Source organism: Prosopis cineraria, unplaced genomic scaffold (assembly GCF_029017545.1).
Source record: "Prosopis cineraria cultivar Desert tree isolate PC_DT_omini unplaced genomic scaffold, ASM2901754v1 PC7, whole genome shotgun sequence".
Taxonomy (NCBI): domain Eukaryota; kingdom Viridiplantae; phylum Streptophyta; class Magnoliopsida; order Fabales; family Fabaceae; genus Prosopis; species Prosopis cineraria.
Genome location: NW_026555338.1, coordinates 36,526,710 through 36,550,305, shown reverse-complemented (window position 1 = coordinate 36,550,305; position 23,596 = coordinate 36,526,710). Strand labels below are relative to the sequence as shown.

At 35.0% G+C, this 23,596-nt stretch overlaps 4 protein-coding genes and 1 non-coding gene across 8 annotated transcripts; 2 read left to right on the top strand and 3 right to left on the bottom strand.

Moving 5' to 3' along the window:
* Positions 1–1,042: 1,042 nt before the first annotated feature.
* On the top strand, positions 1,043–5,012 carry LOC129315617 (rho GTPase-activating protein 5-like). Its single transcript, XM_054959463.1, has 5 exons — positions 1,043–2,032; positions 2,395–2,515; positions 2,716–2,835; positions 3,878–4,108; positions 4,250–5,012. Exons 1-5 carry the CDS (start codon positions 1,578–1,580, stop codon positions 4,781–4,783), a joined length of 1,461 nt encoding a protein of 486 aa, XP_054815438.1. The 5' UTR covers positions 1,043–1,577; the 3' UTR covers positions 4,784–5,012.
* A 1,006-nt stretch (positions 5,013–6,018) lies between these two features.
* Positions 6,019–7,294, top strand: LOC129315618 (protein FANTASTIC FOUR 3-like). Its single transcript, XM_054959464.1, has one exon. The coding sequence runs from the start codon at positions 6,140–6,142 to the stop codon at positions 7,229–7,231; it is 1,092 nt and encodes a 363-aa protein (XP_054815439.1). The 5' UTR covers positions 6,019–6,139; the 3' UTR covers positions 7,232–7,294.
* A 353-nt stretch (positions 7,295–7,647) lies between these two features.
* TRNAP-AGG (transfer RNA proline (anticodon AGG)) lies at positions 7,648–7,719 on the bottom strand. Its single transcript has one exon. It is a non-coding gene; the product is annotated as a tRNA-Pro (tRNA).
* Positions 7,720–9,586: 1,867 nt separating this feature from the next.
* On the bottom strand, positions 9,587–12,002 carry LOC129315944 (uncharacterized protein At2g27730, mitochondrial). Its single transcript, XM_054960118.1, has 4 exons — positions 11,793–12,002; positions 11,418–11,552; positions 10,712–10,750; positions 9,587–10,054 (listed from the first exon to the last, which is right to left on the bottom strand). The coding sequence occupies exons 2-4, from the start codon at positions 11,532–11,534 to the stop codon at positions 9,842–9,844; spliced, it is 369 nt and encodes a 122-aa protein (XP_054816093.1). The 5' UTR covers positions 11,535–11,552; positions 11,793–12,002; the 3' UTR covers positions 9,587–9,841.
* Positions 12,003–12,762: 760 nt separating this feature from the next.
* Positions 12,763–23,038, bottom strand: LOC129314806 (uncharacterized). 4 transcript variants are annotated; one of them, XR_008594276.1, is made up of 3 exons: positions 22,136–23,038; positions 18,221–18,273; positions 12,763–16,895 (listed from the first exon to the last, which is right to left on the bottom strand). XR_008594276.1 is itself a non-coding variant. In XM_054958237.1 (1 exon), the coding sequence occupies exon 1, from the start codon at positions 22,872–22,874 to the stop codon at positions 22,323–22,325; it is 552 nt and encodes a 183-aa protein (XP_054814212.1). In that variant the 5' UTR covers positions 22,875–23,038; the 3' UTR covers positions 21,988–22,322. The 4 variants fall into 4 exon arrangements, 1 of the variants encoding a protein (XP_054814212.1); XR_008594277.1 differs by having other exon boundaries at positions 12,763–15,086; XR_008594278.1 differs by lacking the exons at positions 12,763–16,895; positions 18,221–18,273 and adding an exon at positions 21,275–21,939.
* Between the last annotated feature and the right edge of the window lie 558 nt (positions 23,039–23,596).

Genomic DNA, 23,596 nt, shown 5'->3' with positions numbered 1-23,596 from the left:
TTATGGAATTAATCCCTTTATTGAATGAAAGTACGAAACACAGCAAGCCCACTCATTTTCCCCTTTACATGCAACCACTTATGAAATACGAATGGCTGTCCCCCGGCCCCCATGCTAGGCTCATATTTTACCTGCACCAGTTTTGTTTCGCACTATGAGGAATTTTTAACTCTATCACATAGATCAAGGGAGAACTTAGTTCATATCTCTCTAAATTTCGTTAACTTCCTAAATATACCCTTCAATCAATTAATGTAGTAAATTCTCGTTATGATCTATTGATCTATATGTCCTGTTACTAATAAATACATTATGCATTTTAAGAATAATAATATTAATTATTAACCATATGATAAATAAGCAAATTAACCCCCTGAATTTTAGATCATTAGCATCATAAATTTTAATCTTTTTTACTATATATTTTTTTTAACTTTTGAAAATGACACAATTTAATCTCTCCCATCAGCAAAAATTAATTTTAACCATCATTTAACTAGAAATAACAAAAAAGGAACATCAAAAATTATAAAAAATGATTAAAAAAAATTTCTCATTGTTTTGGGGTTTTGCCTGTAATTTTTTGATTATTTTTAAATCATTTTCTATCATTTTATGGTTAGCTAACATTTAAAGTTATTTTTTTATTAATGACAGAAGTCATATTATATCATTTTCAAAAGTTGAAGGAATAATTTATATAATAAACAAGTTTAGAATTTATGAAATTATTAAACCTAAAGTATCTTGTAAAATTTATTTTTACTTGTGTCCCAACAAGATTATCCTATATATACGTGCCTCATAAAAAGGAAAAAAATGTTAATAGAGTACTGTAGAAGTAAAGAAAATAAAAATCTAATTTTTATTATAAAAAATCTATTTATTCATTACATGAATCATATGAATAATGAATCTTTTGCATTCAGAAAAAATAGAAACAATCAATTAAAACGGATAAAAAGATGTTCAGGCGAATGAAATTGAATTAATATAAGATATTCATAAGAATGTTGGCCCATCAAGCTTCGCGGACATGGTTGATGGTCTATCCTATGCCCAATTATGAGCATGAATTATGAACAGCGATTGAAGAGGCAATTACTAAATCCAAAGCATAAGAATGAATTATTAGATGTTGATGGATTGGCGTGTGAGGGCAATGAATCAGGGAGCACCGGAATTTTGACAAACTCTGTTATTTCTCTCACAAGTCTCAGCCACTGGTTTGCTATAAATTGATCACTGTTATCTCTCTTCCTTTCCCACCACTTTCTATCATCAGAGCCTCTTTCTGATCTTGCTTTTCTCACCCCACGCATTCAACCGTCGTTATTGCTTCTTCTCGGGGTATCATCGAGAAACAAACTTTGTTAATCATTCTCACCTTCCACTTTCTTCTAGCCCTTTTCTTCAATCTAACTCTACCAACAATCTTTTTCTTTTTTCCTCACTGTAAATTCCTATTTGTTGAGCCAATCTTCCCCTTTATTGATTCCTTAAGTCACATAGTATCGTATGACATTTTTATATTTCGTTTAGTTTATTTCAAGGAAAGGCTCATTTTATTGCCAGCCATGACCGAGGTCCTCCATTCCTCATCCCATTTCTCTTCCACCTCAACGAGAAGCTCTTCCTCTTCGTCTTCCCTGTCGCGTGCGCCCCTGTCTTCATTGTCTTGCGCAACCCCTCCCGGCGATGGCATTTTCATTATTGGTGACCAAGAACCTCCGTCGCCGTCTTCGCTAGCCGTGGAGGGTTGTTCAACGGCGACGGGCTGTGACACGGAGGAGCTGGAGGAGAGGGACAAGCGCCGGACGGAACAGCTTTCTGTTTTGACGCTTGTTGTGGCCCTTTTCAGGAAATCCTTGCTTGCCTGTAAGAGTGGGAGGAGGGAGCTGTGCGCGATGGAGATCGGACGGCCTTCCAATGTGCGACATGTTGCACATGTCACGTTCGATAGATTCAATGGTTTCTTGGGTTTGCCTGTCGAGTTCGAACCTGAAGTGTCCAGAAGGCCTCCTAGTGCCAGGTACCTTGTTTCTTTATTACTGTGTGCTGCTTTAATTCCTTCTCTTTTTGGGATTGTGGATCACTGACTATTAGTGGATACCTCTTCATTCATTAGATGCCACTGTTCATATTAGATGTACCCATTACTCATTTATTTGCCTACCGTTGTAAATTTAAAATTTTCTTCTGAGGTTTCTGTATCTATGGGAGTGTAAATTAGAAGTTGTGCAGCTGAATTCTGGTTAACCGCCCAATCGTTCTGTGCCATAAAAACAAAACATGCTGCCTTTATAGTAATGGCCATTTCTGGTTCAAATGACTTGTAATATTTTAAGTTAGCTTGATGTAATTTTTCGTTTCCCTTTGAATTTTCACTCGCAGTGCAACTGTTTTTGGAGTTTCGACGGAGTCCATGCAGTTATCGTATGACTCAAGAGGGAACATTGTGCCAACAATTCTGTTACGAATGCAGAAGCGTTTATATGCTCAAGGAGGGTTGCAGGTTGTTCATCTATATATCGCTCAGCTTTTCTTCTATTCTCTTTCTCATATTTTGCTCTTGAATTAGTGAACACACTTTGCATGAGCGAGTCAAAGAAGTTTCTCCTGTTTTTAGGTTCACGTTTCTTTAGGAACTTGCTTATCTATAGAATGCTACTTATGTGCTCTTGCTTGGTTTAACTGTTGAATTTGCGCATGCAGGCAGAAGGGATTTTCAGAATCAATGCAGAAAATAGTCAAGAGGAATATGTTAGGGACCAATTAAATAGTGGAGCGATGCCACAGGGCATTGATGTACATTGTTTGGCAGGGCTCATCAAGGTACATCATTACAAGATGACTGCATCTGGTTCTTTCTATGCAAGTTTCTCATAAGCTTCGGTGATTTGGCATAGGAGTTTAAAATTAGTCTAATGACCATATTGAAATAAAAGTGACAGTGATGTGACAACGGAGAATAATTTTGCTCATCGAATTTTTATTTTTTGAAATTTGTCAAGAGGTGGACCTTGACTCTTTAAAATTGTTGATATAGATTTTTTTTGCCAGAAAATTGTTAATATAGATTTTACAAGACCACCATCTGTTCAGACTTCAGTGCATAGATTTAATTCAGTAATATACTAAAGGAAGAGGCATCGGTTTCGAATTTCTTTTGGTCTAGTAGACAAAGGAACATCGGTTAAAAGCGCATTTGATTGACCAAAAGATCATTATTTTAATAAATACAGCAGATAGAGCATTTGTCTCGCCAGATTCAATCTTAATTCTTATATGACTGAACAGAGGAATACATCGAGTATCTCATTTGCTTTCATCAATGATACCACTCTTTCCACATGGATGCATATCTGGTCTTGCCAACTATGTTAGACCCTGGCTTCAAAGTTGATAGCTGTTTTAGAGCTCATGCTAATCCCTTGACCATCCTAAGATTTACCACTAGTCACTATGAGAACCTTTATGCCACTATCAGCCTCCAAGACATGTTCATAGGACCGTTACCACCAAATCTTTGATCAAATGCTGCCTTATAAACCCATGTTACTGCTTAGCCAGAAATGTCACCTTCGTTGTTGTTCCTCTGACTAAACTAGTAGCTAACACAGTCAATTCCCATTTTGATTATACACTTGTGAATAACAATGACAGAACCATCTTGTTTGTGAAATGACACAAGGTACGTGCCAGGAAATCCAGTTTGTGGGCCTGCAACTTGCAGCTTACTATATGTTTTTTATGTCTGTCTAGGCATGCAGGAGACGTGCATTGAGTTGATCTATGTAGATTGCATTCTCATTTTGCATAATAAATAATGACTTGGCTTGATATTCTTGATTTCTTGATTCTTGTATATTGAAAGGCTTGGTTTCGGGAGCTGCCCAGAGGCATTCTGGATTCTTTATCCCCCGAACGGGTGATGCAATGCCAGATTGAGGAGGAATGTGCTGAACTAGTGAGGCATCTACCTCCTACTGAAGCTGCCCTCTTGGACTGGGCCATCAATCTGATGGCTGATGTTGTACTACACGAACATATCAACAAGATGAATGCACGCAATATTGCCATGGTTTTTGCGCCAAACATGACTCAGGTGAGTTCCCAATCATAAAATTCTCTGTCAAAGTACTTGTCCTTGCCGTGTCATTGCATTTATTCCCTCAAGAGCTAAGGTGCTAATGTGATGGTAGGTTTACTTCTAGTTTCCTACTGCATTCTGACTTTGTGATTGCAGATGGCAGATCCTTTAACTGCATTAATGTACGCAGTCCAAGTGATGAATTTCTTAAAGACACTTGTAATAAGGACCCTCCGAGAAAGAAAGAATTTGTCGGTAGATTCTTCTCCTCAATTTCATTTTGAGCCTTCCGATGAGAATGGACACCATAGCCCTTTGCAGTCCTGCCAGCAAGATGCTAATGAAGAAAGTGAAGATGCACAGGAAAACTTCATTTTTAGAACTGTCCAAGAATGTTCCCCCAACTCTCCTCACCAAAGCATTAACTTAACTGGAGAAGAATCTGGCAGTTTGTTAGCCTCTTCTGAGCATCTAGTTTGTGATGGAGGTTTACGTTGTAAGTTTTCTCCCAAAGGAAATGCTGGAAAGAGCAAGACCGACCGACCAAGTTATCCAAATACTAGGAGGAAGCCCAAAAAGGCCACGGTCCAACAACCTACGATTCATGGAAAGGTGCCTGTTGAGAGGAGGGGGATTAGGAATCTGAGTCGGTTGGATTCAAGATCGGAGAGGATAGAAGCCTGGAGGTGAAAGAAGCAGAACTGTGCCGTATGGCTCTGTAATTTGAAAGTTGGATTGGGTTGGAAGTTGCAAAAGGAAATTTGTTTACTGGTTCACTTATGTTTTCTTTGTTTCTTGGGATCGCTGAACTTGTCTGATTTTAGGAATAGCTCTGTGATCACTCTAACCATGTAGTGAAGTCGCATCAGTTGTGTGTTTACATTTGCTCAAAGTTTATTCCTAAACGACCTTTTCTTCACTTGTGTTCAGGGTACATAACTCAGCATTGCAGGACGTAACAAGACAGTACACAGGCGTTCTGATTTTTTTTGGTGTGGTTAATTGACAATATTAACGTAACTCTTAACATAGATGGTGATTAAGATGAGACAGTGGTTAGTGTCACAAAAGAGTCATGCCACGCGGCTTGCAACTTTGAATGGTGAGAACCACATGAGCAGTTAGCAAGTGGTGATAATAGAGGGAGTGAGTGGAAATGTGCCCTGTACAGCACCTTCACACGATCGAAAAAACTACACTGAAAGCAGTGGTCCTTCTCCTTCCCCAAAGGAGCGGTGAATTACACCCTCATCTTCCTCCATGCCTCAATCTTTTCAGATACACGAACACATACACACGGAAGGTTAACAACTTTGTCTTGATCCAATTTGTGTGTCACACCCAAAACTGGCTATTTGTTATCCAATATCATGCCATCACAGTCATTATCTCAAAATAATAATCATTTAGTTAATGATTGAAGGGATAATTATGTATAAACAACGGAATATCTAAATATTATGAATAATCCTCGTCAAACACTAACAAGATTATCAGTTCCTGTATTCGAACATTTTTGTTGATAAATATGAACTAATGTTTCAATTATTTTTGAATAACTACTTATACAATAATAAATTATAAAAAAATAATGAAACAAAAAGATAAACTTCAATTTTTTCTCCCTCCCTCACCATGAGTTGAACAGGATTAGATGCTTTTCCGAAAGATGGAGGGGCGAGTGGGCCTAGAATTTGAAAGAGAGAATATATCTATCTCCTACACGTAATGGTATGAAGATAAAAGTTTTCCATACTTCTTGCTAAAAAACATTTTAGACATTTGTGGTCGCCAAATTCACACCAATCTCTGTAACCAGCCATTGATTTTCCAAAACTATCATGCACAAAAATTTTTCAAAAAGTAAACAAAAAATATATATATATAAAAATCAGAACCTCCTACTTAATAGCATCTTCCTCAGGACTTTTTTAGATCAAGCTATTCTCGTGACCATTTTATTTTTTTCGCCCCTTTTGTCTCCGCTTCTCAACCATCTTTCATGTCTTTGCTCCTCTTTTGAACACCGAAAACAGAGCGAAGGCCATGGCTTCCGGCATGAGCCTGCAACACATCTTTGAAAACCCATTGCCTGAAAAACCAACGCTTTTGCAGTCCCTCTCAGTGAACCAGATTAGACCCGTCAAACCCATTGACGATTCCTCCTTCACAGAATTATTCGGTGAACTCCATTTCAAGGAAAGTCCTCAATTGTCCCCTTCGTCTTCCCTTCTTCCCACTTCACCGTCATTAGACCTTGGTTCTGACATAAACCAAACCTCTGTTTCAAGCACCCCAGAGGGTCATGATTTCGAGAATCCATTGCTAGAAAGCCCAAGTCTGCTTGAATCCCTCTCGTTCAATAAAATTAAACCCGCCAGACCCGTTGACGAATCATCGATTAGTGAAATATTCGATGAACTCCATTTCAGCGAGAGTCCTACGCCATCTCCTCCTTCATCTGCCCCTGTTTCTGCTTTGCCGTCAACAGGCCTTCAAATGCTCGATCAAAAAGACGTGTTCGACTCAAGACAGAGCACCCCGGAATCAAACTATATCATCCGTCATAAAAGAAGCGACAGTTTTTCATCTTTGAATTCTGATAGTCTTCATTTTTGCACAGAGGGTCTTGGTTTCGAGAGCTCAGATGATATGGAGGACTTGAAGGCTGGAATGGATGAATATTGCTGGGAAACTCAAAGCGAGAAATCTGGTATTAAGAAGAAGAATTTGGCTTCGGAAGATTCATACGGAGAATGCAGAAGGTCAAAGATAAGGGGGTTAGAGTACCCTCCCCCTATTTCATGCATAGGGAGCACTGGGAAGCCTTGGGTTTGGTTCAAGTCTTACAGGGACAATGGAAGATTTGTTTTGAAAGAAATAAGAATACCCACACGGGAGTATCTTAATGCTTATAGAGAAGATGGAAGGCTGAAGCTGCACTTTGTTCTACCGGATGGTGAGTTTCTAGAAGAGCAGAATGAGGAAGAAGAGGATGATGATGCTGAGAGTAGAGACGGGGAAGAAGACGACGACGACGGTGTGGTAAGCATAGATGAGGGAGAAGAAAACACGGAAAAAGGAAACTATGATGGTACAAGAGATCAGGGTAACGAAGGAAAAGAGATTGATGTATAAGCCAATTCATGGAAGTTAGGAAGATTCAAATAAAATAGGATCTGCTATGCTTTTCGACTCTAATCCACATGCCACAGTTCTACGTTTCCCGATTCCTCTCTCCCTCCCTCTATCTTAAGACGATACCAGGCTTATCTAATTTCGTTTCGACTTTGAATTTAAGAGCGTGTGGTTTTGGTAATTTTAACGTGAACCTTCGAGACAACCCCCTCAATTCAAATGTTTATACAATCTAAGAACATAGCCATTTCCAATAAAATCATAAATCGTCATGTAGCTGACCACGTTTCCGTGCTTGAGAGGCAAGATTATGTTTTGCTAAGAAAAGGGAAGAGAAATATGTATACCGAGATTATGCACCACTGAAGCATGATTCACACGATGGCATTGAGCCTGTCGAGAAGGCAAAACAGCTTGGGGCATTCCGAGAATTGAACTCGGGACCTCTCGCACCCTAAGCGAGAATCATACCACTAGACCAAATGCCCAAGTTGAAAGCTACAACTAGATATTTCATTTTACCCTTGTCCAACTAGATAACTTGATCTACTTAAATTAACCTTGGCAGGGTCCTGCACTCTCAAAACACACACAGCCGTGGCCAAAAATGAAAGATCGAAATCGAGGAACTAAGAGCGGAGTAATCTAGAAATAAAATCTTAACCCAGGATCACAGTGATGACGATAAGATTGTGAAAGAGACGCCAATTCGCGGAGATAAGAGCATTTAATAGAGGATCTGACCTGGGACCAATACGCGCTGTTAACATATGCACTGATGCACATCGTCATGTGAATTGAGCACCGACCGTAATTTGGAATGGAGCAGCCGACTTTCTTCCGATGCTCAATCCATGGATGGATTATTATTTCATCGACACGATCTTCCTCGCCAGGATTCGGACGCGAGAGAAAGTGAGGGGTTCTTTTTTCCTCTAGTCTCTAGACTTACCAAATTAAATCAAAGACGTGATGATAACGACGACCCAGACCCTGCATTGTTGAGCAACCTTTTTGGGGGGTCATATATAATAACCTCTCAAAAAATTAAAAATTAAAAAATCTGTGCCCACATCCATCTTTCCTGCGTTTCTTTTCCTTTTCTTTTCCTTTATCACGTGTTTCTTTTCATCAAATGCCAACAGCGCCAGTGGACGACATATTATTTTCCGCAAGCCACGTAGCAAAACGTAGGTCCCAGTCCTAGATATTTGGAGGACAATAAAAGAATATTTTTTTCCCTAAATGTAAGCCCTGGAGTCCGGCTTTTATGCTCATTTATTTGGTTTGTACCGTTTCTCATAATCGCAATGACATGCTGCTGACTATCCAAAATCCCAATCAAATTTGGATTATATAGATTTAAATTTTAAATATTTCAGTTTTTTCCAATGATAAGTATTTTTTTAAAAAATAAAATTTAAAAATTATTTCTATTTTAAATTTTTCATACATTGGAATGAAAAATATCAAAAATATAATAATATTTAAATAGTTGAAATTTGAGATGAGCAGTATGTATATTTTTTTTAAAAAAAAATTGCACTAGTTATAATTTATAGAAGTTTTGGCTTGGACATTTATTATGATTGTGTAAAAATCCTCCAGTTCTATATAATTCGATCCAACTTGAATAAATCTAATCAAGTTTGGTTATGTAAAAAAATTGATCTAAAAGACCAAAAAGATCAGTGAGATTGAACTTTATCTTTAAGTCAGATTGGATAAAAGATCAAGTTTTCAGACCACTTGATCCGGTCTTGTTTTATAAAATTATTTTTAATATGATTATATTATAATTATAATGTGAAGCTTAAGTGTTGAGTTGAACACATCATTTTCTCACCTCCTATCCTAATTTCTCTAGCATTTTCTCATTCACTCTATCGCTTTGCCGCTCCATCATCATCCAAATAAGTTCTTATCTTCACTTATTCACATGGCTCGTGTTATGAATTTATTATAATTAACTTTTAATATTACATGATAAATTTATATGATTATTTTTGTTATTTTAATTAAGTTTATCAACTTAAAATGCATTATTGTTTCTCCTAGAGAAAAAAAGGGAGGGAACAAAGTGAGGTACTATATTTCGAGACCAATCTCTCAGTCTTATGAATCAAAACCAGTCCTATTTAACTTTCAAGTTTAAACCAAACTAGATTTCAGGTTAAGCCAAAATTCTTTCCAATCCTTCCCTTGTGTAGCCTAATATTTATAATTTATAGATGCACTTTCTGTAAGTTCATATTCTCATATTGATTCTAGATGTTTAAAATACTCTGAAGTCTGAATTTTTTTCTCTAGGTATCCAACCCACGCATAACTTCTATCACTATGACAAGAAAGAGGAACACAAATTATCAATCTCCATTATAACTATTTCAGTCAAAACAAATTCGATGTTCCTCAGTCCTCACGCAAAGTGCGTAGAATCTAGAAAATATAGATCATCTGCAAAAATATCAAAAACATAAAAGAAGCCAATCATATTGATAGCATGTTGGAACCAAGAACAAAGGTATTGTGTGGTTATTTATTTGTCTAGCTGCTGCTACCATTACCAAACTATGAGAACATGCACCAATGCAATCATCAAAGTGAGCCTCAATCCTGCGCTTCTGGCTTCTTCGCAGTGCCTTTAAGGTACCACCCCAGAGCACCAAGAATTGTAATGGTGCCAGCGACAACTGCATAGTTCCGGTACTTGTCAGTTGAAACTTTCTCAGCAGATGATGTTCCTGTTGAACCCAAGCCGGGTTTGGCATCAGTTACCGAACCCCCTGAGCCTGCCGCCGCCACATTGTCAGGTTGAGGACCCTAATTAACAATAAGCATCGACAGATAAGTTTGAAGTATATTATAATGCATACGCGCGCACAAAAACTATCAATCCAAAGGTGACTCGTTGACATAAAAAATAATCTGTTAGCAGAGTGACCTCCATAGGAATAGAGTAGGAAAATGTCAAGAAAAAACATCATAGAAGTAATTCATCCTATAGTTAGAATGGATGTGAAAAAGATCATGCATGGACTCATGATCAAGAGTCTGTAAGATTTAAGAGCCCAAGCATGAAAAATTGATATTTAAATAGTATAATTACACTACTAAAAGAAATTTAAAAGAAAAAGGTTCCCAGCCTCAGGTTTACAGTTAATTTCAGCCAAGTTATCTGACGAGAAGTCTGTTGCCGCTTCCCTCATGTTCCCTTGACTTACCACGTATACACCACTCAGTCCCTTTTCATCTTACCTGACTCACTGATCGTTTTTCTCATTTATCACTCCATGTCACCAAGCATTAACAAGAAATATTACCGAACTAGTTGACAAGGGACCTCAGATTAAATGCAACAATCTAAAAGTCAAGCAATCTCCATAGATAAAATTAAAGAACATTCAATTATCACATCATTTAAAGCAATGAAATACACAAGTAAAAATCAATAGCATAATATGAGAAGTGAGACAATACCTTGCGAGCAAGCTTCTCTAATTTCTCTTGCTCAATTTTCTGCAATATCACAAAACAATAAAAACATAAGGCAGGAGGAATTGACAAAGCAAAATCCTCTGCTGATGTACTTAACAGACAAATCTACTGGCAAAGAATCGTATCTCTATCTCAATATAGCTAAAATTCAAATTCAATTATTACTGTGCTAAGTTGCTAGTACGAACCACCAAGGCAGTTCTTCATTCCCAACGCATATTTAACAATAATTTTTCACAAGCATTGGTTTTGGGAGGGATTCTAGACTTATTTGAAAGATAGCAAATAAAAGCTTTATGGTGTTATACGCAAGCCAAACCGTCAAGGCCAGGCAGTTTTGCGCAGCTCGTTGGAAACCTTTCAACCTTTGGAATACCATGTCAAATCCTAACCATACAAAAATACTTGTGAATCTACATACGAAAATGACTTCTAAAATGCAAAAAAAAACACGGCAATACTGCAGCACATGTAAGAGACAAGCGCTAAGGATAGTATCAATAAAGATAAGTTCTGGATACAGTGTTATCTGTTAAAATTATTTCGATAACAGATTCAAAACTTGCAATAAAGATGCTACACTAAGACTCCGAATTTCCTCATACCAATATCATCAATTTGCAAAGGTTCATGTCAGGATAAAACGAACATACAGAACCGAGATTACGCTGGTAGATTTCAAGGTTACCTTAATGTAAACATTTTCCGCAGCTTTTTCCTCCTCACTAAGTATTCTGCCGCCACCGCCACCGCCACCGCTATACAGCCTTCTGGACACAAATCTCGCAGCCATCCGTGTCGCCATCACACTTAAATTTGTGCTCTGTAAATGAGATGATGAATGCTAAATATACTGGACATATCAAAAAGTTAATATACTTGAAGAACCAAACATAAGGAAGGCGAAATCCTCCATCTACTGCCGATTTAAATAAAAATGAAATCCTCCATCGATTGCCGATTCAATTAATGAAATTAGAAAGTTAATGTAGCGAAAGCATAGCAAATTCAAGGTGGTCCATAACGAAATGACACGATTTTTCGGAATGGAAGAAATAGATACCAGATTCAGTCCACGGAGAGAGGGGCTCAGAGAAAGAAATGTGAGAGTTCTTGTTGCGTAGGTGAAGAGGCGCTCCAGGGTTTAACTACGGCCCCGTTAGATCCGGTCGAGGGGGGCAGGTTGAAGCAACGAATGGCTTCGGTGGGAGGGGTAAGAGCCGATTCTTTATATTCTATATTTCCAGGCCTTTTCCAAAGCCGAATCGCATTAGAAGGTTGCCGATTTTTTCCCCCAAAAAAATACCAGGTTGCAGAATTTCCTTGCTATTTCTTCTAACAATGCCTCTCAAATTAAGAAAGCAAAATAACAATAAAAAATGAAAACAAAATTAATATAAGCTTCGTGAAATAAATATATTTATAAAAAAATTTTATAAAATTTAAAAATCAGAATTAGATCTCTTAAAATTTAAGTATAATATAAAATTGAGGTATAAAGATAATAACATCCTTATAAAAATACATTACATCAATTAAATAATTTATAATTATTTTATCAAAAATTTACAACTATTATTTTAATATGTTACGATTATAATTTCATATATTCGATAGTTAAATTAATCATATATCATAAGTTTAATACTAACTGTATGTAATTACCTTATCAGTAATTTATAAATATTATTTTAATATTTTACAACAATAACTTTATATATTTAATAATTAAATTGATCATGTGTTGTCAACAAAATTTAATACTACTCTTTTCATTTAAAAATGTAAGACATTTTTAATTAAATCTCACCCTCCAATAAAGTAGTTATCTATTTTTCAACTAACCATTTTTTTTTATATTTACACTTATTAAACACCCTATAATAAATATAAAGTCATTATCAATAGGAGCACTTTTGAAAAAAAGGTAATGATTACACCTCAAAAGATTAAAAATGTCTTATATTTTTAAATATTTAACTCTTTAAAAAATACTTTATATTTTTAAACGGAAGGATTAATTGTTTATAATTATCACATTAGTAATTTACAATTCATACTTCAATATTTTACAATTATAACTTCCTTATTTTTAATAGAAATAGTATTATTTTTGCATCTCAAATTTAAATTACACTTATATTTTAAAAGATTTAAATGTAATTTTTAAATTTGACGAGATTTGTTTATAAATAAGTATGCTTTATGAAATTTATATATAATTTATTTTAAAAAGATAAGGATTCCGTTTATTATGATATTCTTTTCCCAGGCGAGAGATTTTCCCCTCTTTAATTACATATACTTTTCCCTAAAAGTGACTGAGATATATTTATGTCCATTTGTCTTGTATCTTGTTTGTCGGATAATACATTTCTTGTGGTTGTTGGAATTTGGAAATATTCTAACCGGACAATGATTTGAAGAGTTCAAAAATTCACAAATAAGCACTGAGTTTTTTTTTTTTTTTACCAGCAATAAGCACTGAGTTTAACATCATATAATTACATCAACATTTAATTGATTAACTACATTTGTCTATTATAAATTTGTGTTACTTGCATATAGCAGTATGCATAATTATTAATAATTAATGGTCAGTAAGAGAATATTTTAAACTTTTTTTAATTTTATTTTAACTTACCGTTGAACTTATCTTCAGTGATTTTTTTTTTTTTGCTTTTTTTTAAAAGACTTCTCATCCGCAACTTGTTTTAACTATTAAAAATTGAATTTTCTTTGGCAATTTTTTTTTGGTATGACTATTCTGAATTCAAGCATTACAGGGCTCCACAAAGGGTGGCTAGCCCAAATAAATGTTCTCCATTTCTTTCACCTCAGAGATCAAATTCAAGAGTTGATAGTTGAGTAAACTCAAACCCTTTATCATTTGAGCTAATATTCATTGGTTAAAATTTGGTTTTTGATAATGAGGCCGACAGTGCATGAAATTTGGGCCTTACTAGTTACTCGCTAGGCTAGACCCAAGCTCCACAGTTGCACCTTTACTAGAATTATCTACTTCACAAAATCTTGTTATATTAAAAAAAAAAAACACACACACACACACACAAAATCAAACCTCGTTTGGCAGTTTAAAAAGACAGCAGAACACATTGGTAGAATTATCTACTTCACAAAATCTTCTTATATAAAAAAACACACACAAAATACAAAACCTCATTTGGTAGTTTAAAAAGACGACATAACACATGGCTCTCATTAGTTATTAGTTATCATGGCTTCCCATGCTTTGTCTTAAAATTTTTTGAAGCTGAATGGTAAGACCAAAATTCTGTGTAAACATAATTCTCTCAAGATTTTTGTTCATATTCTTAGATTCTTTACCACTTGCAAGCACCCAAGAAAGATAGTAAAGGTCCCCCTCTATCCTCAAAGCCTGCTAAGTCTGGAGGGAAGCAAAAGAAGGTAAGGTTCTTCAATCTTTTAATCATCTAATTGCTATGAATGTAATCCTTATGTGAGAATCCAATCATTGTTTTCTGATGGCATTTATGGCCTTTTGTAGTTTTCCTTGAACATGTCAACATTAATTGAATATGCATCTGATTGTTACCGCTCTGCAGAAGTAGAGCAAGAGAAAGCAAAACAAGAAGGTGAACAATATAGCCATTCTTAGATAATTTTCACTATTAACTCAAATACTTCTTCACTTCTAAGATTCAATCTCCTTTCATGTATGGGTACCTATAGTGTTTCTTGGCTCTCCTTAACTTCTATTAGCTTCATTAGGCTCTTAAATAACTATTAATAGAGCCATATTGTCCCAACTATTATATTTATGGTGGGATTTTCATTCATTTATGGCTTCCAACAACCAATAACATATTGAGCCATAAATGTTAGGTTTAAATAGTTCAAACAAATCACATTAACTCTGTGCAAGTCAATAAGTTCGGACTCATAATCTCTATGAACTGAAAATCATCATTCCTAACCAATCTCTGACTTCCAACATCAAGAAAGTGGAAGAGAAAGATAGATTCAAGCTTAAGAAATTTACTTTTAGTGTTTAAAAATTTCAAAATACTCTAAATGCTTTCAAATCTCAAGCCTTAGCAGAGCTCCTTGCATTTTTCTTCATTTACTCTTTTGTTTTTCTCATCTTCTACATTAGTTTGCGTTCTTATTTCTGTAAAAAAGTGGTCATGTACTATGACGAATGCATCATGCGCTATGGCAGATGGCACAGAGAAGTCTTGCCCAGGAACATTAGCTCACATATGCTGAGGCAAATTATCTACAAGCAGTGGCTTATGGTATAAAACCTCACCCTTCAGATTTTCTTCCTCTTTCATGGACATAACTTGACTTTACTTTGAACCTGTATTTAAAACTAAAATTATAATCAAACACATTTGTTAGACCTTTCTGGTTACACACCTCACTAATGAACTTAATTACTCTAATCAAGCTTAACATGTTTAAATTTTAAGGATGTTACAAAAGGAAATCTTGTTTCCTGTTCACTTGTAAAGTAATAGTAGATCTTTAGTATGTTGCTACCATTTAGACCCAGAAAATAATACAAAAAGTATTAAGGTTAAGAGTCATTTTTGTCTCTAAAGTGTATATAAAAGTTCACAAATAACTTTAAACTCAAATATAAATCATTCAAATTTCTCAACACATGAAATTTTGTTGTCTCTTCACCCTAACATTAAAATTTCCAAATGATCATCTATCAATCATAGGTACAGGTGAGAATTTAGGCGAGCTCGGGCTCAACTTAAATAAGCCTAACTTCTTGAAAAGCCAGAATGATCAAGCCCGAAGCCCAGCCCAAATTCCTTTGAGTTTTAGGTGGCTCAAATACCCAAATTTTAATTTTTAAAATTATTTTTAATTAAATTTTTTACTTTGAAATTAATATTTTATTTTATAAAAAATATAATTTTTTTTACACTTAAATGGTGTATAAGCTCAAATATATGGTATTTTAGTTTTTAATATAACATAACATAAAAATTAAAGCATTAATTAATATTTATTATATATATATATATATATTTTTTTTTTTAAATGTATAATTTTTTATTCGAGTCAAGCTTGATCATACTTTTAAAGGTATAATTTTTTTATTTAAGTATTCGGGCTAAGTCCAAACTTAATCGGACTTAGTCCACTCCAATGAGCCCAAACATAAAAAAACATCTTTTTTCTAGGTCACCCCACATTTTTTCAGGCAAGCTCGAATTACAAGCTCTAATCATAGGTCCCATAATTTTTTTAATATTTTTATAATAAAAATCATACTCTCTCCTTCACTTTCTCTCTCTCTCCCCCTCATCCCCTTCGAACCCTCTCACTCTTGATGAAGAAGGCTAAGTCACAAGTCATCCTCTCACCCATGTCTATATTCATTAGTGCTGAAAGCTTTAAAAGCAACCAGTACCCTTAAGTGTATTTTGGTAAGCTAACTATCATCCCTATATTAGCAATACTGCTCATCATCGTCATTAGGGTTGTATGGCTTCGTCGAAGAGCTTTTTAGGTATTCATAGCCACTATAAGGTTTGATCATTGTCTACCACCATCTTTGATTACGCAAATGTCAATTAGTGGCCCTTCCTTTAAATTTACCAACTTCTTCACCACACCCTTCACTCTTATCCCTGATATCCATTTCCTTACTTTATTGTCGTACACTCTTGCCCTCAAAGCTCCAAAGAAATATGCACCCGTGCTTATAGACATGGTGTCATGGGAATTAAGAGGGTACTATGCAGATAGACGATGTATGTATGTATGCATATTCCACCATCTTTGCATGTTTACTTTATCCCCTTCTCTTTCTCCTCCCTATGATGATATTTCACCATATGCATCTTCTACCATCTTTGCATGTCTATAAGTGGATCATGCTCTATTTCACGATCACAAAACAGAGCAAGCTTGCATTTATAGAAGAGATAGATAGATATATATATATATATATATATTAAATTAGGAAACCTCACGATGAGCATACATAATTTTGGACGAGTTGTGTACTTCTTATTGATCCACCTTTAGGATAGTGTCTCTGGAAATGTTGCAGACTTCACCATCGAATTCACCTTTGTCGTAACTTCTGGCAGTTCTCTCCTCCATAGTAACGACTTCACCTTCTTCATATCATTAGTTGAAACCGTCATTTATATCCCTACAAATTCATCCAACAGCTTCCTTGGATTTGTTCAATCTTAACACATCATTCGAACCCTCCCAAAATTGCATATTGGTCATTGAACAAGATAGCTTTGGGAACTATTGGGATTTGCAAGCATGTTCAATATTGTGAGATCAAACTTGGAGATAGATTAGGAGGAGAAAAGGAGAAAAATATTTAAAAAAAATGAATGATGGGACCCACCTAAAAATATTGTAGTTTGTCGCACAATACCCATATCTTATAGTTAACAACAAAAGATTGTTAATTTGATTTCCCCAGATTGTAGGAAGAAAAGGACATTGAATTAATATTCCATTCATGTCTTGTTTAGTGTCTTACTTCTTTATGTGATTCTGTAACAATCCCCTCAGGTAGTTGTAATTTGCTTTACTATACAAGTTTAGTGTTATAATGAGGAACAAAGCAATTCCTCTTGAGTAACTATGCTAATTGTTTCCTCAATGATAAAGAAGCTGCATTTTTGAATTGTTAAACTACTAGTCTACAGTGGCAGAGCCACGTTGGCTCACTTTAGGGAAATTACAAGTGGAATATATAAAATTTACAATTTTGCGCCCTCTATTTTTGATATTTTATACCCTCTGAATTAAATGAAAAATATTTAGGCTCAAAAACTTATTAGATATATAATATTTTAATAATCTAGATAAGATATGAAGAGCATATTTATAATAAAAGACCATATTAATTTGTTTAATATAATTTTTTAAATGAAAAATGATGATAAAATTATTTATGTTATTATAACGCTAGTCCTAGTATAATTATTATTTTTTACAAAATATTAATTTTTTGTTAAATTATTTCACACTCCCTGACTTCAGGTCCTGGTTTTGCCACTATCTACATCTTTATAGTTAATCAATTAGAGCTTATGGTCTCTTTATGTTTGTCACTTCTGTAACACCCTAACTTTACAAACTAAAAACTTAACCAAATATCATGATAATAAAAAGATTCAAACTAATAAAAATAATTACCATGATATAAAGATTTAAAGTCAATTTTTAAATTTATGTTTTGAAAAGATGATCATAGTACAAAAGATTTATTCTATATTTTAGAAAACTACTATGGTCACACAAAATTTTATCTACTAAATTAATATTTAAAATCTAGCCTTGGTAAAAATAATAGATCCATTAAGCAACTTCTATGACCTTAGTTCTCAATTAACAATACCCTTTCTAGGCATCAATAAATAATAAATAATTTCAAAACTCTACCTAAATGACAAATGAGTCCTATATTGACAAATAATTATTCTATAAACTAAATTGGGATTTAGAGCTTACCCAAGCTAAGCCCCGAGCTTTTAGACGCTTCTTCTTTGCTCTGTCAAGCTTACCTAAAATGTTAAAGAGAGGAGTGAGCACTAACGTCTCAATAACCCAAAGTTTAACCACATATACACAAACTACAACTACACAATTATACAACTAATATACAAGTGAGTTTATAAGAATCATTCAATTATAACATAAAAATTTTATAGGATATATCTCATAACATGTCAATATGTAATACCAATAATCTTCTTGTTACTCCATCCATCCTTATTCCGTTGACTGGAACCATAGACTTAAATACGACCTGACCCACATGCTGGATTGACCAAGCTTCTCCAATACTTGAGATATACCCGACCAAAGGTACAGAGCCAAGCCTAGACTATAGTTTCCCTCTCTAAAGAACCTAACTTGGAGGTGTCACTGTCCTATATTCCCCTTTTACAAACTTGGCCAGGTAAGTATTGAGGAACAGGGCTCTAAAAAGGCTAACCACTGTGCGCACAACGGAGGCAAACCACATGGTTACTGAATCATATATGCATCAACATCATCATGTCCTCATCAACCCATCCCTCGATACATTTTGCACATATACAATAATTACATTATGTACAAGCATACTTGAAAAGAAATAGAAATATCTCATTCGATCAACTCAATGTACAAGTATGCTTGAAAGAAATAAACCACTCTTAAATAATACATACTATTTCCATCAAATAAAATTTATTAATTTGCATTTACAAGCATGTTTGAAAAGAAACACTAACAATAATATATAGCCGAGCTACAAGCATGTTTGACAAGATTTAAGTAACATATAAATTGTCTATAATTAAATTTATGATTATATATATTCGTTATCAAACACAAAGCTTGCACACATATGAAAAAACTCTGAGTTACCTATTCTCCTTAAACTAACAAGCAGCCATACAGCAAAACCAATCAAAAAGAGCTCTCAGTGAGAGTCTATAGAAATCACATACATATAAAAATATTAATAAAAAAATTAAAGTGTTTAAGAATTACCATACAACTATCCTAAAGTTACTTTAATATTACTCTAGAATCTTAGTGCTACCCTTGAGGGTCCAAAATTTTCTTTTAAAATTTATATCACTTTATAATTTAAGTAATTATTTAGAGTAGTCAAGTTTCAAGCCAAAACCATTTATGCATGTTCCTCAATTTATAAGTTTCTATTTTTAATCTAAATTTCTATTTTATAACTACCCACACACACACACAAAAAATATTATATTGCATATATGCATATATTGGAAAAAGAACATAACAATGATATACCTACAAGAAGGCTACAAGGAGGACTATTATATTATTATTTTATATATATAAAGAGATGGAAGACATGAGGTTGCTGTGCTTGGCTATCAAGAAAAAAAAGCAATTAAAATACAATTATTATTATTATTATTATTATATCATTATTTTCTTAAGCATCACACTATGAGAGCAATAGGTTTGGTGAAGACTCACGATGAGGAAGAAGAAAAGATGGAAACTTTTCGAGGAAAAGGACAAATGTTTGACAGCTTTGGTGGTGTTCATACAACATGTATTGATATATATATCAGTAATGCATCGAGAAAAGAAAACGATAAAGAGGAAAAAGGAGAAACTAGAAAGAGTTACCTTTATAGAAAGAACTCAGCGGCTGCATGAAAGGAACGAAGAAAGCTAAATGAATATAAAAATAGGGTTTTCATTAGATTATATTTTAGACTTATAAATTTATAAACTTAAACTATTTTTTTTCATTAATTAATATTATCTTTATAATATCTTTAAAGATAATTTTAGAATGATTTGATATCTTTTAAAACTTAACAAGATTATCTGACTTGTAATATTATATATATATATATAAATTAGTTTCAAATATTTATTAAATTTAATCGCTTTATTTATTAATTTACACACACACGCACACATATTACTGTCTTATTATTTTAGGCCTAATACTTAATTCTATGCCCTCTCTAAGATGCCTATCAACAATCTAAGGCTCAATAAAATCTAGGATATTCTAATTCTCCCATCCTTAAAAAAAATTTTGTCCTCAAAATTTAGCACTTGATAAATCATATTATTACATTTTAACCTCCATATATACGCATTAATTTCCTCAAAATCTATAAGTTCCTGAACTCTCTCTCTAGTTGTTCTAGTTGTATTATCATAGGCTGTACTTACTTCACACTTATTTTATTGTTCTAGATATTATGAATATTGATTTTTAAATTATCCTTAAAAAGTTAGCTTGAATTCTGTGAAAAGTGTTGAAACTCAATCTAAAAAACACCTAGTGAGGTGGGATGAGAGCTGTTATAACTTCACTCTCTTTTGTTGTGGCCTTTTTTCTTTGACACAGCCAAAACTTTTTCCTTGCCTAATCATTGTCACACATGAGTTCGGATCTTCTACACTGCCTAACTCTTAGAGGCCCTTCATGGCTCGCTCTATCTCTCTCTTTTATTCTGCTCATCCCATTTCCACTTTTAAATGAGACAAGGAATGTCAAATTAATCTGAATGCCTATTGGATAGGACTATATCATTTATGGTAGCTTCACGTGCATTTTAGCATGCTTTTTCATATTTATTCAAGGTAATTATATATTTCTGGAATTGAACTTGAGATTATAAGATAAGCTGATTTAACTCTCTCAATCAGTTTAACCAAATGACCTTAGTAAAATAAACAAATAATTTTAAATGGTTAAAATTTAACCTATTCAATTTATAACTACAATAAAATAAATAAATAAAAATTTTAATTTATAAAAAAAATCAATAACACTATGTAACTATAAATTGGACAGGTCAAATTTTAACAGTTTAAATTTAATTATTTTTCATATGATAATTATTTTATAAAACAATTAAATTTTTTGCTAAAAGAACAATTAAATATGAACCATTAATCTTATTATTCAAGGGTGGAGATGAGACGAGGAGAAGAAAAGGAGAAAGAGGAGAGAGAGCGCATGAGGCCTTCCTTGGTCCAAAGGAATAGATGGTTGCCCTTTCTAGTAAATTATAAAAACTACCTCCAGCGAAACATTGTTTTAGATTAATAATGCAAGCGACACCATCACCATTTTGGCTTGTACCATAGCTGTTCACAATTTATCAATGCGAGTAATGGGAGGTGGAAAGCGGATTGCTTGCATATGATTTTCATTATAACTTACTTATCCCTTCACAGTTTTCAGATCAATGGATCTCTGGCTCGCCGGTCGATCAAGGACTTGACGACACGAGGATCAATTAGGCTAATAGCTGCGCATGCCAGCCAACAAATTTACACCACATCCACCAACAACTAAGCTTAAAGATACCTTTTGTCTCTCTTAGAGTAGCCTATATACAGTTGTTAGAGTACTGATATTCCTACCATCCCCTTGATGATAGCATTTTGCTAGATTGTGACCCTCAAAGTTCGGCTTCATCTTGATCATGGCTGGCATTCTTTTAATTTGGTCTTGGACAATTGTTATCTAATTCCCCCTCCCCAAAAAAAAAAAAAAACCCCAAAGTCAATGACAATTTTGCTGGCCCACGGGTAAAAATATTAGTCTTCTTTCCCTCTCATCTCCACGCGCAAATTACATGGCAACTACGCAAGAGGGGTTAAATGCTTGCAAAGGCCATTTGGCATCAACTTACAGCACGTTATGTCCAAAGCCATCCTCCATTCTTTGGGTACCAAAAACACCATGAATCGTTTAAAAAAAAAACAAGAAATTCAAAATCATTCTTTCACGAACATCGGGCATAGGAGACAATATGGTGGGTGGCAGTGGTTTGTTTTGTTGCAAATTTTTTTCACTGCCATATATTATTTACTAGAAAGAGATTTAAGAAATGGGAATATCTACATTTCACAACATACCGTGCGTGTTCTTGTGCTTTGAAACCAGAAGCGTTTGGGTTTTGCAGTCGACTGATTTACGATCATGAGACTTCTTTTCCCATCAAATAAATGATGGAAACGAACAATTGAAGAGTAGGCCTTGAACTGTCAAATTGCATCACAGCTCCTGCATATCGTGCGTTCGAGAGAGATTAGATTGGAAGGCCTATGAGGGAAACACCTCCAATTCAGAGCTGTTTTCCTGATCGATGACATCAAGGAATAACGGATCAACGGTGACATGGCTATCCACGTGCACCTTGAACCTATGGTCCCACCAAAGAACCTTGGCCGTGCCACTGATATCCACGGCGGCGTCGAGCACCATCTCACGCTTGGCGACATCAGCCACAAAGCGAGCGGCGTGGTGGGCCAGTTCCAGGCCGTGAAGCCGAGCCGGGAGGTGGAGCAGCTGGCAGGAGCGGGGAGGCTGCGAGCCGGCTTGCACCTCGGCTGATCCCAGAAGCGAGCCCTGATAATAGATGGACATGGAGGTAGAGGAGTAGTGGATGGGAGCGACGTTGGGGTTGGTGACGTGTACGGTGAGGATTAGCTCGGCGTCCAGGACTGGAAGGTTGAGCTTCAAAGAGGTGAAGCTGATTGATATCAGGTGGAAGGTTGGGTCCTTAGGCTTCGCAGATACTAACGCCGTTGCCGCCAGAACCGACGCGGCTCCGATCATCGCCGAGCTCCAGCTCCATTTTAACTCTTTGGCCATGCCTGCTCCGCTTCGCTTCCAGAAGCAAATCCCCAATCCGCAATATGCAGTCAAATTGGATTCGTGTAGATGACGGAAATGCCCTCAATTTTTAATCCTACGTTGTGGTCACCGGCCGCCCCAGCTTCAAGAATTCGGGGACGACGTGGACAGGTTCGTCGTTGAGGCAAAAGTAGAAACCCAAAGACCACATGGATTATGACGTAAGAAAAGCACACGGGCAAATATTATCTTATGAATTACGAAGCTCATCTAGTTCGATGGACATGTACACGGCTTTCAAACTCATTTTGATGTTTTTAATACTTTTTTTTTTACTTCGTAAAAAAAGTTATAGATAAGTTATTTGTTTCCCAACTATATCCTAAAAAACTTTCAAACTGCCTTTTTTTTTTTTTGAGCTCTCGCCTTTTCACATTATAAGAAAAATCCCAGTGAGTACTTGAAAATTTTCCAAACTAGCTTCGATTTTTCTTTTTTCAACGCCCTTTTCTTTCACTTGTAATTGTAATAAAACATTCTGAGTGGGTTGCTGTATCCAATTCAGTCTAGAAAAAATTTCCCTAACTACCTTTTTATTTGAGCATCATCTACAAAACAACTCTCGTGTTCTGTTGTGGAATCCTTCAATCGTATTTTCTTGGAATGCCGTTTTATTAAAGCCGTCTGGTTTGGTGCTGTCGGAATTCAAACTACAAGTATTCAGCATCAGGTCTTGGCTT